Source organism: Cnephaeus nilssonii (assembly GCF_951640355.1).
Source record: "Cnephaeus nilssonii genome assembly, chromosome: 9".
Classification (NCBI taxonomy): domain Eukaryota; kingdom Metazoa; phylum Chordata; class Mammalia; order Chiroptera; family Vespertilionidae; genus Cnephaeus; species Cnephaeus nilssonii.
Window position 1 is genome coordinate 1560725 of NC_137080.1, and position 15815 is coordinate 1576539.

Consider the following 15815-nt stretch of genomic DNA (forward strand, 5'->3'; position numbering starts at 1 on the left):
ATGACCTTCGTGGGGGCTGCAGCTCAGCTCCGGGGTCCCATTGGGAGTGGGCCTGCGGGTGAGTTGCCAACACAGAAAACCTACCAACAACTCACAGAGGAGACCAGAGGGAGCGGTTCGGTGTGTGTGTGTGTGTGTGTGTGTGTGTGTGTCCGTGGAAGGCGGGGCAGTGCTCTGAGGTGGAGGGGCTGTGAGTCTGGAGAAGGGGTTCCCCCAGGAGCTCAGTCACCCCCACCAACAGCGGGCGTGGGGCGAGCCGGTCCTACAACAGCAGGAACTGGGCGATGTCAGCAACAGGGCAGCCTGGAAGCGACGGTCCCCCAAAGCCTCCAGCACCCCGCCAGGCCCACCCCTTCATCTCCGGTGTCACCCGAGCCGAGACCCAGCCCCCCAGGCTGCGGTTCTGACCGGGATCTGCAGCTGCTGCCATGTTCGGGGGCTGTGTGTGCGGTCACTTGTCAGACGGCGGGGGGCGCTGTCACTCCTCATTCCTTGGAGCCTCGCTTCCCTGCTGAGGAACCCCGTGTCCTGCTTTAGGGCGGTTGCTTCTGGGCAGAGCTGGCCTGACAAACGGGTTTACTGTTTTCCTCGCACCGAGCGCTCCTCCGGGCACGGGGCGCGGCCGCGGGGCAGCGGGGAGCGAGTGGCATGAGCCTGTCTCCCCTGTGCAGTGGGCCTGCCGTGGAGACGCCGTGAGGCCACGGGGGTGGACGCTCTGTGGAACCTCAGGAGACTCCTGCAGAGACTCGAGAAAGGCTACCACCATGACATCTCCCTCTACACCTCCGGACACCTGAACCCCAACAATCTCTACCGGCCCCCCGAGAAGATCGTGCATCACTGGCGCAACGCCCACCGGCCCGCGGTGCGGAGACGCGCGGAGAGCCCTTCGGAGAAGAAGGCGGCCGCGATGAAGGACGCGCTGGCCCACTTCGCCATCCACACGGCGCTGCGCCCCAGCGAGGCCCCGGGCACGCCGCTCTTCCGGTACCTGCACCCCCAGGCAGGGGCCTCGCACCCCTCCCAGGAGGATGTCGCCCCGCAGCCGCGTGGGGGCGCAGGGGGCTCTCCCCCGCAGCGCAGGAAGGAGGAGCTCACGTGGCCGGAGGTGAAGGTGCTAAAGCCCAAGGCCGCGCGGTCCAGCCGGCAGTGCGTGCTCGCGCCCCCGGGCCGGGACGAGTACCGCTACGTCACCTCCTACCTGGCGGGCCTGACCAAGGCGGACAAGTACACGAAGTTCCTGCACTTCCAGAGGCACGTGCTGGCCACGCAGGACCTCCTGGAGAGCGACTTCACGGGGGCCCAGGCGGCGCTGCGCCACGAAAAGAAGTTGGAGCAGGTAAGGGGGGCTGGGAGGGCTGGGGGCACAGGCGCCTGGCTCCCGGGGCTCCTGCTGAGGGCGGAGAAGCACCCTCCGACGCCTCCGTACATCCCCGGGCAGAGTGTGACAGCTGCCCGTTCCGGGGAGCATCACCGGGATGTAGATGGTGACAGGCAGGGTAGGGTGAGAGGGGGACAGGCAGGGTGAGCAGGTAACCGCAGGTTCTCAGCTCCGGTTAGAGGGCATCAGGTGCACCGTGTGTGTCCCTGGCTGATCCTTGAACGTGGGAGCTGTCAGTCACCCTCTGATGGAAGCCCGGCTCTGACTCCTCAGCCCCAGGGGTGGTCGGGAAGGGGAGCAGGAGGGCCTGAGCGCACGGTCGGGGAGGGGAGGGGAGCCTGAGTGGACAGTCAGGGAGGGGAGCCTGAGCGCACGGTCGGGGAGGGGAGCCTGAGCGCACGGTCGGAAGGCGGCGGAAGGCGAGCAGAGGTGCTGAGCGCCCGTTCCCCAGGAGCTCCGGGAGGTGTGCGCGTGCGACCCGCAGGAGCTGCACCGGCTGCAGGTGTTCAGCCAGGCCTTCGAGGACGTGTGCAGCAGCTCCCTGCTGTTCGGCGGCATCCTGAAAGAAGTGAAGGTGAGCAGCACACGTCCCGCCTCCTGGGGCGCCGGCGGCCACCTCCGTCTTCACGGCCCTGGAGTCAGCGCCCGCCAGCTCCGCCCCGAGCCCCGAGCCCGTCTCCCGGAGCGTCCCGCTCCCAGGTGGCTGTAAACAGGGGCGTGTGCCCCTGCGTCCCCAGTGGTGCCTGGTCATGTTTGTGGACCCTTCGAGGGTAAGCCTGCTGGGCCCCGGGCGTGTGCCCTTGGTGGTGAAGCCGCGCGGAGGGGTGGTGGTGCCACAGCCGCCGCCTCCAGGCCCTGAGCGGCACTGAGTACACCCAGCCCTCCGTGCCCACACCTGCAGGCACGCCCCCGCCCCGGAGAGCTGGCCTCCCGCTGGCCAGCCGGACCCACCCAGGGGCTTCCGTGTGGCAGGAGGTCCCGCGTGGACGCCTGCAGGCAGTTTATGACCCTATCCTGAGGGGACCGATGGCTCACACTCAAATAGGCTGCACAGATGGCGAGGGCGTATGCATTCAGTGTGTGCCTTGTTGAGGAGAACGCTAAAATACTTGGTATTTTTTACAATGATTGAAACTGACGTCCTTAACCTCCATGTTACTTGTACCTGCAAAACCCCACATTGTGCTGTGAGCTCAGAGCAGTCTCCGCAGCCCCTCTCCCTCCCCTCCGTGTAGGATGAATACGAGCTCTACATGGCCCTCCTGCTGAGCACGCAGCCCACGGAGCAGTACCAGGTAACCCTCCTCACGCACGTGCCCGCGGAGCCTGTGACTTCCTCACTCACCAGCAGCGGGAAACATCTGGAACCCAAGAAGACCCATTCATGCCTACATAATCTAAACAATTATATATATAGTTGATTTCAGAGAGCAAGGGAGTGGAAGAGAGAGAAACATCAATGATGAGAGAATCATGGATTAGCTGCCTCCTGCACGCCTCCTATTGGAGATCAAGCCTGCAGCCCTGGCACGTGCCCTTGACTGCAGTAGAACCCAGGATCCTTCAGTCCTCAGGCTGCTGGCCTATCCCAGGCGTCCTCAAACTACGGCCCGCGGGCCACATGTGGCCCGCCGAGGACATTTATCCGGCCCGCCGGGTGTTTTGCCGTTTTGTTTTTTTTACTTCAAAACAAGATATGTGCAGTGTGCATAGGAATTTGTTCATAGTTTTTTTTAAAACTATAGTCCAGTCCTCCCACTGTCTGAGGGACAGTGAACTGGCCCCCTGTTTACAAAGTTTGAGGACCCCTGGTTTATCCACTGAGCCAAAGCAGCTAGAGCTGTGCCTACATAATTTAGAATAGCTACACCTTGGACTAGCTGAAGGGCATTATGGGTAAAGAATTCACTTTTCACCTTCTGCTCATGGCGAGGGGCCGGGGCGGGTGGGACGCACAGCCACCCTCTCTCCCTGGGCACGCTGTCTGCTCTCGAGCTGGGCCGGGGCGGCCATGCTTCTGGGCCAACCTGTGTAAACATTTCTCTCTTCCGCGTCCAGCGTGGCTAGAGGGCGGTCTGGTTCCTGAGCAGGGGCGGCTGGGGATTGAGAAATAAGAGAGACAAGACACAGAGATGGAAGGAAAAAGCTGGGGCCGGGTGGACCGCTGCCCTCTTCTGATGGAGAGACCGTGACCCAGAGCGGATGCAGCGCGTTTATTTTCTAGCCCAAATACCAGGAAGCTTTCCTATTCGTTCCTGGTGCTTGGCTGGATTTCCATAGTAAAACCCACCCCCTGCACCTGGGCTGAAATGAAGGTCAAGCGGACAACACTTCTGCCTTTTGGCTTTGCCGACCGCCCTGGATTCAGCTGACAGTTTAAAGAAGTGCCCGTGTGCCTTCCCGGGCGCTCGCTGCAGCCTGATTCACAAGACGGGCACAGGGCTGGGACGGAGGCATGGGGTCCGGACGCTCTCCGTGGCCCCGCTGCGGGCTAAGCTCCACGAATAGGGTGGCAGGAAGGGCCCGGGTGCCTCCGCTGCCCGGGCCTGAGGCGGAGCCTCTGCCACGTGGACCCGGTGGCTCCCCTCCCGGGAGATGCTGCAGCCGTCACGGTGACTGCCAGGAAGCGTGTCACTGCGGGGGCGGGGCGGGAGGCCCGGATGCTGCTGGCGCTGGGGCTGGGCCTGCTTGAAGCATCTGACCAGCACGTCCTGCCCACGCAGGCCGGCAGTAACCCCGCCATTAAAACACTTCCTAGTAAACCAAAACCTTAAAGAGCGAGACATGTTTTCCGGGTCTTCACGGGACTAGCGGTCCCTCCTCCGGGGTTTCCCCACACCCCCCAGGCCTCCCCGCTTACGAGTTCCACTTGAATTTAAATTTTTTTTTAAATGGATGTCAGAGAGGAAGGGAGAGGGAGAGAGAGAGAGAGAAACATCCATGATGAGAGAATCATGGATCGGCTGCCTCCTGCACGCCCCCCACTGGGGATCAAGCCTGCAACCCAGGCCTGTGCCCTGACTTTGAATCAAACCCTGACCCCCTGAGCCCCGCTGGCCAGGCCGATTTTCCCTTGTTCCCTTGAATTGATGCCTGGGCTCAGGCCAATCTGGTTGCACTGGACCAGCCAGAAAAGGGACCCCCCCTCCCCCGTGTGTCCCGCGTAGACTCTGCTGGAGGAGGCCCGGGGGCTGGCGAGGAGCTCGGTGAAGACGGCGGACGTCACCCGGGCCCGGGAGGAGCTGAGGGAGCTCGTGGCGGCCACCAACGCGGCCCTGGAGCACAATGACAGGTGAGGCCACCACCTCACTCATCTGCAGGGGGCTCTCACCATTTTACAGTGTTTACACATGCGACACAAGTATGTTACTCTCATCGTTTACAGTGTTTACATGTGACATGTATGCTATGCTCACAGTTTACACACATGACATGCCTGTTACTGTTTACACTGTTTACACATGCTACCCTCACCGTTTACACTGTTTACACACATGACATGCATACGTTACTCTCACTGTTTACCCTGATTACACATGTGATACACACATGTTACTCTCACGGTTTACAGTGTTTACAATGCATGACACGTTACCATTTTACAGCATTACACATGTGACACGCGTATGTTACTCTCACCATTTACACTGTTTACACATGTGACACACATGTTACTCTGTTTACAGTGTTTACACACATGACACATGCTATGCTCACCGTTTTACAGTGTCTACAACACATGACACGCATATATTACTTTCACCGTTTACAGTGTTTATAGCACATGACAGGTGTATCCCCAGGTGAGACACCGCCTGTCCCCGCCTGCCTGTCCCCGCCTCTTCACAAGCCGCCCCGTGTGCCCAGGACCTCGAAGGCCTGGCCTTGCTCTGGGCGGGGGTGTCGCTGCGGTTCTCACGTCTTCTCTGGGGATCCCCGAGGACGGACGGCATTGGGTGGGCGATGGCTGCAGAGGCAGCACGCCCTGGCGGATGCCCTGAGGGTGTCTTTAGCCTAAAACATCCCCTAACCCCTTGGGTACTCGTCTTTCTGGAGGAAATGACTTGTAAACGATTAAAAAAAACAGGCAAATGTGACACTCCCAGAATTCCCTCAAGAAAACAAAACAAGAAACAGAGAAAAACTCAACACACCTGTAGCTTCAGTGACGAGAGACGACAGCCTTTTGAAAAGTCAAAATCCCGGAACACAGAAAACCAGTGCCCAGTGCCACGAGGTCACGTCGCCCCCTCTGCTCAGCTGGCGAGAGCAAGGGTGTGGGGGGCGGAGCATGAGCCCTGAGCCTCAGGCTTGCACACCAGGGCCCGGGAGAGGGATGTGCCCAGGGAGGAGGCCCGGGGGTCGCTGGGGACCTCCCGGAGCACCCACGGAGAAGGGCAGGACGCAGAAGTTAGTGTGGGAGAGAGAGGATTCCGGAATGACAACGACAGAGGTTAAGGGGGCGATCGGCACCCTGTGAAACTGCAGGGAGGAGAAAGCCGCAGGGAAGGGGGAGCCAGGGCCCCATCACAGAAGAAAGCCGAAGGGCACCCCACGCCTTCAGCTACCGACCCTCCTTCCTCCAAAAAGATGTTACCCGCCCGGCTGGCATGGCTCGGGTTGAGTGTTGACCTATGAACCTGGAAGTCACAGTTGGACTCCTGGTCAGGGCAGATGCCTGGGTTGCGGGCTCAATCAAAAGGGGCGTGCAGGAGGCAACTGATGAATGATTCTCATCATTGATGCTTCCCTCCCCCCTCCCTTCCTCTCTGAATCAATAAAAATAGATTTTTTTTTTCCCATAAAAGAGGGTATAGAGCTAAAGATCAACACAAAAGAAAAAGCCCCAAACAACATCGAGGGACTCTTTGCTCCTCTGAGAGGTCAGGTGCTCTGAATGAGGAATCCACACCCTCCCCCACACCACGCGCCCTGCCCAGACTGCAGAGCTGGAGAGGGTCTGTCTGCACACTCTGTCACCAGGAGACAGAGCTGAGAACCGGTCCGGGCAGCTGATGGAGCCCCACCATGGACAGCCAGCAGCTGCCCCGCACCCACACCGGGCACCCCGCACCCACACCGGGCACCCCGCACCCACACCGGACACCCTGCACCCACACCGGACACCCCGCACCCACACCGGGCACCCAGCACCCACACCGGGCACCCCGCACCCACACCGGGCACCCTGCACCCACACCGGGCACCCCGCACCCACACCGGGCACCCAGAACCCACACCGGGCACCCAGCACCCACACCGGGCACCCCGCACCCACACCGGGCACCCAGCACCCACACCGGGCACCCCGCACCCACACCGGGCACCCCGCACCCACACCGGGCACCCCGCACCCACACCGGGCACCCAGAACCCACACCGGGCACCCAGCACCCACACCGGGCACCCCGCACCCACACCGGGCACCCAGCACCCACACCGGGCACCCCGCACCCACACCGGGCACCCAGCACCCACACCGGGCACCCCGCACCCACACCGGGCACCCAGCACCCACACCGGGCCAGGCACCCACACCGGGCACCCAGCACCCACACCGGGCACCCAGCACCCACACCGGGCACCCAGCACCCACACCGGGCCAGGCACCCACACCGGGCACCCAGCACCCACACCAGGCACCCAGCACCCACACCCGGCACCCCACACCCACACCGGACCAGGCACCCACACCAGGCACCCAGCACCCACACCGGGCACCCAGCACCCACACCGGGCCAGACACCCACACCGGGCACCCCGCACCCACACCGGACCGGGCACCCCGCACCCACACCGGGCACCCACACCGGGCACCAGCACCCACCTCAGGCCAGGCACCCTCAGAGGAGCAGTTCAGGATATGAAAACAACATGGGCCAGAAACTTACACCTCAGCACAGACATCAACAACAAGGAACAGAGAAGACACAGAGCAGAGTTTGACAAAGGAGCGGGAGGCTAAGCGTCAGTGACAGGTCCAGACAGAATGACGGCCCCAAGGAGGAAGCGTGGATGAAAGGGTAGTCACGGCGTTAGGGAAAGCAGGAAAGCCAGAGAAGGAAAATGAGATAAACAAAGAGAACACGTGACTGAAGTGGAAGACAGGCAAAGGACATACAGTTTACATGTGATTCAAGTCCCTGAAGGAGAAAGCGCAAAGGGGTAGAGACGTAAGGAATATTTAAAACTACCGCATTCAAAATCTATAGAAACGAAACACTCTGGTTTATGTGTTGGAAAAGCTGTTGCCTTTATTATCAACCCACGTGGCCTCAGCCTCTGAGGGTCAGGGGTCAGAGGAAATGAGCGCATGCGTGTGGAAGTCGCCGACTTGGAGTTTAGGTCGGCTGTGGCGTGGGGGTGGTGGCCCATCACAGGGTCTCCCTCAGAATGTGCAGCATTTACCAGAGTCCATTTCTTCTCCCTCTGAACCCGTAAGAAATAAGGCAGTCCCTTTAGTTTAGTTGGAGCCAGGAAGAGGATGCAAAGAGATGACAAAGGTTTTTATTTAAACACTAGAGGCCTGGTGCACGAAATTCATGCACTCAGGGAGGGGTCCCTCAGCCCAGCCTGCACCCTCTCACAGTCCGGGAGCCCTTGGGGGATGCCTGACTGATGGCTTAGCGCTGCCGTGGAGGCGGGAGAGGCTCACCAGCCTTGAGCCCAGCTTCTGGCTGAGTGGCACTCCCCCTGTGGGAGCGCACTGACCACCAGGGGGCAGCTCCTATGTTGAGTGTTTGCCCCCTGGTGGTCAGTGCGCATCATAGCGACCGGTCATTTCACCGTTTGGTCGATTTGCATATTAGCCTTTTATTATATAGGATTTTAAAAAATCTCTTGCATTTTATTTCTAGTTGAAACAGTGGAATGTGTCGGCTATTTCTGTGGGTGAGCTGTACTCAGCGGGGAGGTGCAGTCTTCCAACCTCGGGGAGACTCTCTGTGGCTCTTGATGTGCTGTTTGCCCCAGAATCTAAAATGCGAGGTTTTGCCTCGTTTTTAGGAGTTCAAGGTGTAAAATCAGATCGATAATCGTTGTGGCAAATAATTTATTCTCCTCTCAGCAGCTCCTTACGCAGCGGGCTCCGCAGTCTCGGCACAACAGCTCTTTGGTGTCTTCAGCGGGACTGACCACACTCTCACTCGATAGACATCTTCGAACGCCCCTCTTTGTTGCAAACAAAGAAGATTAGTGTTTATTTCTCAGTTTTAAAAAAGACATGAAACAGGAGGAGGAGGGCAGGGAGGGGCTCTAACCGCGCTGTGTTGTCATCACCGCAGGCTCAGGAGCGAGCTGGCCGAGGAGCGGCGGCGGCTGAGATGCGCGCAGGAGCAGGCAGGCGAGTCCCCGATGTCCGCCTTCCCAGCATGCCCACCCCCCTCCGACCTCCCGTGCGGCTCCCCCGACCTGGTCCGCTGTCCAGGGCCTCCTGCCATTCGTTATGTCAAAGGGTATTTTTTTTTTTCAGAGAAGTGATCACATTTTACTAATTTTCCCATCAAGTTCTTTAGAAACACAGTGAGTTTAATTTTATTGGAAGTGTCTTTTTAAATATATTTTTATTTATTTGATTCCAGTGAGAATTAGAAACATCAATGATGAGAGAATCATTGATCGGCTTCCTCCTGCACGCCCCCTGCTCAGGATGGAGCCTGCAACCCAGGCATGTGCCCTGACCAGGAATGGAACTGTGACCTCCTGGCTCATAGGGCGACGCGCAGCCACGGAGCCCCGCCGGCGGGCGTATTGGAAGTGTTTAGCTGAGATCCTTTGGACACGGGCCGTGGTTGACCTGAGAGCCTCCGGCAGGGTGCGGACGCTCTCCCAGCTCCCGTGGCTCTGGGCAGGCTGGTTGGCTCATGTCCCCAGAAACAGGGAAAACGGGCCCCCTGTTTCCTATTCTCTGAGGTCTGTAGTTTCCAGGGGACTCAGTGGGGACCTTGTGTAGAGAGTCAGGCCAAGTTTGACCAAGACCCTGGGAGCAGATCCGAGGGGCCTGACCGGTGACACAGACTCGGGATCCGGCCCCAGGACGGCTGGAGGACTAAAGGTGCCTGCCCTACAGCAGGGCCGCAATACACGACAGACGCGAGCGCCCGGGAGCTGTTCAGAGCTGCCACGTGGGGATGACAGGGCGGGGCTGTGGTCTCCTGTGGTGGTCAGGGTCGCGGCAATGAAGACAGTCCATTCTGGTTTCCAGAACCTTCTCATTCTTAGTCCCGGCTCAGAGGAGCCAGCTTTCCAGACTGCGAGGAGTTTCTAAGGCTGTCCACGCCGGCGACGCCCTCTGCCTTGCACACACATTTCCATCTCTGCCCATTGCTGGGGAACCCCTCCCAGGGCGCCTCCATGGTGGCAGTGTGGCCGGCAGCGTGGCTGGCGATGTGGCCAGGCCGTGGCCTGGTGATGTGGCCTGGCAGTGTGGCCCGGTGACGTGGCCAGGCCGTGGCCCGGTGATGTGGCCTCGCAGCGTGGCCGGCGACGTGGCGTGGCCACCCGGGTTCCGAGCTTTGTTATTTCGGCCTCAGGAGCCTCCGCTGTGAGTCTCAGTCGGTGCTTCCCCCTCAGGTGGTTGCGGAGGAAACGTGGTGACCGACCCACGGGAGGCAGAGTCTGGGGCAGTGGGGTCCCACCCATTCATCTTCTGTGTCCTTGTTTCTTGGGAGGAAAAACACACAGTTCATGGCAAATGCGTTACCTTTTACCAATATTGATGCAGTACATACATATTGGAATTCACCATACGATTAGATGCACAGTTTAACATGATCAGGTCATCAAACAGCTCCATGAGGGGTCTTGCTCATTAACCTTCACTGTTCACCTCGATTCTGTCCATGCCCTTTCCCTCCACGTGTGTTACACGCTACTCGTGACTCACATGGGACCACGCTTCCTCTGGGCCCGGGAAGGGTGTCCTCACAGACCTGACCTGCGTTGAGCTCCAAGCAGACTCGCCCTGAGGCTCCAGCCAGAGTCCCTGGTCTTCCTGCTGCGCGTCCCTCCCAGAGCAATGCTTCACCTGCTGTCTGTCTGTCTGTCTGTCTGTCTGTGCCCCCTTTCCTAGCATCATCTCTCGATGTTACGCCCTGGTGCTCAGCCCCCGCCCCACGGGGTAACCTTTTTAGTGAAAGTGCCAGGTCCCGCTCCTCTTTCGCTTGTTTAACCTTTTGCACTCGGATGTCGAGATTAAAATTACTCTTTGAATGTATCAATAATTTGAAATATAAAAAATCCAAATAAATAAGTTTGTATGAAAAGAAACTCCAGTTTTTTATTCTACTGCCGTGCTTTGTAAAATCTGGGGTATTTAAAAAATTAAATCCCGAGTAGAATAAAGGAATCGAGAAAAAAGCAAGCGAGTGCAAAGGGTTAACTTCTGTCTGTCTGTCGAGTCTCAATGTAGTCACTCTCCTCTGGCTAAGACACCCTGTGTTTCCCCACACGGTCTTACTGCTCCCATTAGCCACTCAAGAAACACCTATTGGCACATGAAGGGGTTAAAGGAGCAGCACCCCCATTCCTCAATCCCATAATTTTTGTTGGCGTGCTTGGAGTTTGGGCTACATTATATTTTACAGCTATAACATATTAGCGATGTAAGACGTAATGTTGTTAATAATACATAATATTATCACTAGGGGCCATGCTGTTAAATACATTAACGCTTTGCTTTTAAAAAACATCTCCAGAATCTTCTGAGAAACACGGAAGGGAGGAGGAGGAGGAGGAGCAGCTCACGCTCATCGACAAGGTGGAGAGGAAGAGATGCGAAGTCCTCCAGAAGCTGGACGAGATCCGAGCTCTGGAGCGAGAAATGAAAACCACTCTGGTCCACACGGGGGTTTTACAAATCACGGAGAGCAGGGTCAAGAGCATCGAGGTACGCGGCTGACTGACTTCCGTGTCGGCATTGTTCTTCCTCTTGCCGGCCACAGCAAACACGTGAAGCGATCTCATTTGCAACGGGATAAACAATTACATAAAATTTGGTGCAAATATATTTTTATTGCACAACTAGAGGCCCGGTGCACGAATTTGTGCTCAGGTGGGGTCTGGCCGGCCCTTCTCCGGTCAGGGCCAATCGAGGCCAGGCTGGCTGGGGTAGGGGCTGCGGGAGGTTGGCCGACTGTCCCGTCCCCCGCAGTGCATGGCATAGGGACGGGTCATTCTGGTCGTTCTGGTTGCTTAAGGTTTTATACATATAGACATTGGTAGCCAATGATGAAGAAATGCTCAGGATAATTAAGAGATCTAAACAAACAAAACAAAATGAAGGCGATAAAACATTCTGTAGAGTTCGGTTAAAGGTCAAATCTCTTTCAGGTCCATTGAAAAATTTAGTATTTTGTATAGAAAATGCTTGTTACAGAATTAACGGTCATCATTTAGTGTCGAGTATGTACACTAAATGTAAGCGCGGCTCAGAGCAGTTAGGTGGCCCGCCCACTATGAAACCGGGTAGAGGTGACAAAGTTGGGTTTAAGCTTAATTCTTTGGGGGCTCAAGCCTCTGTAATTGCTGCGACATGCTGGCCTCAGGGTTAGACTTTGAGTTGGCTGTGCAGTTCTGCTGGCAGAGAGGACTGAGTGACGGCCACTGAAGAGTCCACTGAGTTAAAAGCAGTTTTTACAATGACTGTGTCAACTTCGTTGATGAACAAACAATACATTGTACGTGATAGTCTGTTTTAAAATGCTATGGTGCCTATGTTATCTCCTCACTTTTATTTGGGCAGAATCTGACTCAATTTAACCGCTAGTTACAGAGTTTATAATTGACACTAGAGGCCCGGTACATGAAATTTGTGTGCTGGGGAGGCGGTGTCCCTCAGCCCAGCCTGCACCCTCTCTAATCTGGGACCCCTTGAGGGATGTCCGACTGCCTGTTTAGGCCTGATCCTACCGGGATCCTAAATGGGCAGTCGGACATCCCTCTCACAATCCAGGACTGCTGGATCCCAATTGCTCGCCTGCCTGCCAGCCTGATCACCCCCTAACCACTCCCCTGCCAGCCTGATCAACGCCTAACTGCTCCCCTGCCAGCCCAATTGCCCCTAACGACCCTCCCCTGCAGGCCTGGTCACCCCCAACTGCCCTCCTCTGCAGGCCTGATCCTTCCCAACTGCCCTCCACTGCTGGCCATCTTTGAACACAGGGTGGCGGCCATCTTGTGTGTTGGAGTGATGGTCAATTTGCATATTACTCTTTTATTAGACAGGATGGGATTATTCTTTCTTATTGTGGTTATATGGTTACATATATTTTGCCAGCACCACTTTTTCATCCTTTTAAGCAGAATATAAAGTATATGGGAAGGTGGTAGTGGTCCAAACTGGCTTTGATTTCTCTCTCAAAATCATATGTTCAGATCTCCTTCTGTGTTTTCCTTTAGAATCTTCTCTCTTTTCTTAAAAAATATAAATAATGTCCTGAGAATAGACACTAATTTATAGTTGAATTTTTAAACTGAAAATAATAGTTATAGCTTTACATATTATAAACATGATGCCAAAATCATATAAACTCTTCTTTCATAATTAACATCTCTTTAAATGGGTTGAATCAATGAAATAGAAGACGCCCTATAATGAATCCATGTCATGAACTTATATTAGTTTTTTTAAAAATTATTTATACTTGGCTCCTTAATTCAAATAATGGCAGATAAATAAAATTGCATGTATTGTCCTATTAAGTCATTGATTTCTGGTTATGCATATGAAATACATTGTTTCCAACCCAATGAAAAATAACTAAATGCATCAACGATGAACAATGCACCAGATACTGCTGCGAACATTTAAAAATGCATTTCATTTAATTTTCAGCAGCCCGTAGAGATAGGAAGAGACAGCTGCTGCTATTAACCTCCTTTTCCCGGTGAGGAAACCAAGGCACAGATAGACTATGTAACTTGATTCGGGGCACAGGAAGTGGGTAGTAGTGTGAGGATTTAAACGCAGCCCAGGGTCTTAATTATATACTGTGCAGCCTCGCTGATGCAATTGCCAATCCTTTTCAAGCTGGTTATCTGGAAGAGCAAGTCTTTACAACCCCTGCTCATCATTATTTGCTCACAATTATGTTGGATATTTTAATTCATAGTGTTTACTACATTTTAAAGTCTCAATAGTAGTACTCTTGGCATCTTGATTGGGTTTCCAATGAATTTATAGATTCACTAGAGGCCCGAATTCGTGCACCAGTGGGGTCCCTCGCCCTGGCCTGCAGGATGGGGCCGAAACTGGCTCTCTGACATCCCCCAAGGGGTCCCAGATTGGGAGAAGGCACAGGCCAGGCCGAGGGACCCCACCGGTGCATGATCAGGGCAGGGGAGGGACACGGGAGGTTGGCCAGCTGGGGAGGGACTGTGGGAGGGCTCCGCTCCAGGGTGTGTCCAGCCTGTCTCGCTCAGTCCCGATTGGCCGGACCCCAGCAGCAAGCTAACCTACCAGTCAGAGCTTCTGCCTGCTGGTGGTCAGTGAGGCACATCATAAAGACTGGTCGACTGGTCGATGTGTCTGGTGGTCAGTGCACATCATAGTGAGCAGTTGAGTGGCCTTAGCATATCATTAGCATATTATGCTTTGATTGGTTGAACGGATGACCGGACGACTGGACAGTTAGCATATTAGGCTTTCATTATATAGGATTTGGGACCAGGCGACAGCTTTATAATGTTAACATTCCCATCAAGGATCATCTTATGTTAATTTAATTTTATGCATTGCTTTTAAATATTTTTTGTTGTTTATTTTTGTGACTTTATGGCATCTGTTACTATTGTGTATGAAAACTTTAACAAACATTACATTACAGTTTATAAACAGTTATTGCTGGTATATGTGTGACTTGTTCATATTTGTATTTTTATATTGTATCCAGTCACCTTAACAAATTCTATTATTCTGAAAAGTGAGGGAATCTTCTATTCTGAAATTTCCCTAAAATTCTCTAGTCTTTTCCAACACCAATCTTCACCTCTTCTAGCTTATTACCCAGGGGGCCAGGCTCTGTCTGTCTTACTCCATACCCCCAGTCATGCTTTTTCAATCATCTGTTTTAAGTGGTGTGCAATTCATATTTTTGAAATCAGAATAACAGTATAACACATTTTGTTCCATAAATGGGGAAACTATTTTTATTATATATTATTTTATATTTATTATATTAATTGATATTATTATATTATTAACCAGGTATCTTTCTCTTATAATCATTTTCCCTACAGACTGAAACTATAAAATTAGAAAGAGCAAATATTATTTTGAAGAAGAAAATAAATGTAAGTTTTTGTGAATCAATGCTTTTCAATAGAACCATTTTTCTCTAGTGCCTTCTTGTACTATGTCAAAAATCAAATTAGAATACATGCATTAGCTTTCTAAATGATAACTTTCTGTGATGCCAGGAATAGCTGGCTATGCAGCTATTAGCTCCACATTAGAGAGGTGTAAGCTAATGTATTAAACAATCTTTCTAAACAGTTGAACGTGTCTGTCAGAATTTACTGTTTCTCTAACCCTTCCACACGTAACAATTACTTTTAATGAGCTGACGTGGTTACAGGAAATATAATGGGCTGGCACTGAACAGCTTTCAGGTTACCCTTCCAAAATGCCTGCTCACCATTTCCTGCTGCATAGAGTACACCTCTGTTTCTGTCATGTGTGTGTCTCTGCATCACACACAGTAGGAAGCAGAGTGCTGTGCCTGATTCTGGAGGCGGCAGGCTATTTGGGTGCAGCGTCATTGCCCGCACACGTGACCCGATGACTTAATTCTTGGCAGGTTACCAACAACCAGGTGAAGCAGTGCCTGGGGAAGAGCAAGCTGAGTGGGGAGGAGCAGCGGTGAGTCCGACGCTGTGAAAAGCACTGGCCCAATCGCATGCTGTTCTCCAAACCGCGTGTTTAAAACTCGATTAGACCAGACAATGCTGTGCAGCGTTTATATTCCTGAGTCTTCACTTTCCATAGAAATGTTACCCCCCCCCCCCCGATGCTTAGGGGTGATCAGCCCAAGATTTAAACCTCTCTCTCTCTCTGCATCTATCTCATCTCTGTCTGTCATCTACATCTTCTATTTATCTATCATCTATCTCTATCTATCTGTCTTTCTATATCTATCTATCATCTATCTATCTATCATCTATCTATCTATCTATCTATCTATCTATCTATATCTGTCATCTATTTCTATCTATACCTATCTATGTCTATCATATATCATCTATCTATCTATCATCTATTTATCTATATCTATCTATCTATCTATCTCTATCATCTATCTGTATCTATCATCTATCTATCTATCTATCTATCTATCTATCTATCTATTTCTATCTATACCTATCTATAGCTATCATCTATCTATTTATTTATCATTTATCTATTTATCTCTATCTATCATCTATCTATCTCTATCAT

At 53.6% G+C, this 15815-nt stretch overlaps 1 protein-coding gene across 1 annotated transcript; it reads left to right on the forward strand.

Moving 5' to 3' along the window:
* On the forward strand, positions 1-15243 carry LOC307105396 (uncharacterized protein C6orf118; the record flags this gene model as incomplete). Its single annotated transcript, XM_079781149.1, has 9 exons — positions 1-58; positions 672-1339; positions 1833-1955; positions 2617-2676; positions 4549-4673; positions 8665-8723; positions 11077-11267; positions 14618-14671; positions 15178-15243. The coding sequence occupies 9 exons, from the start codon at positions 1-3 to the stop codon at positions 15241-15243; spliced, it is 1404 nt and encodes a 467-aa protein (XP_079637275.1).
* Positions 15244-15815: the final 572 nt, after the last annotated feature.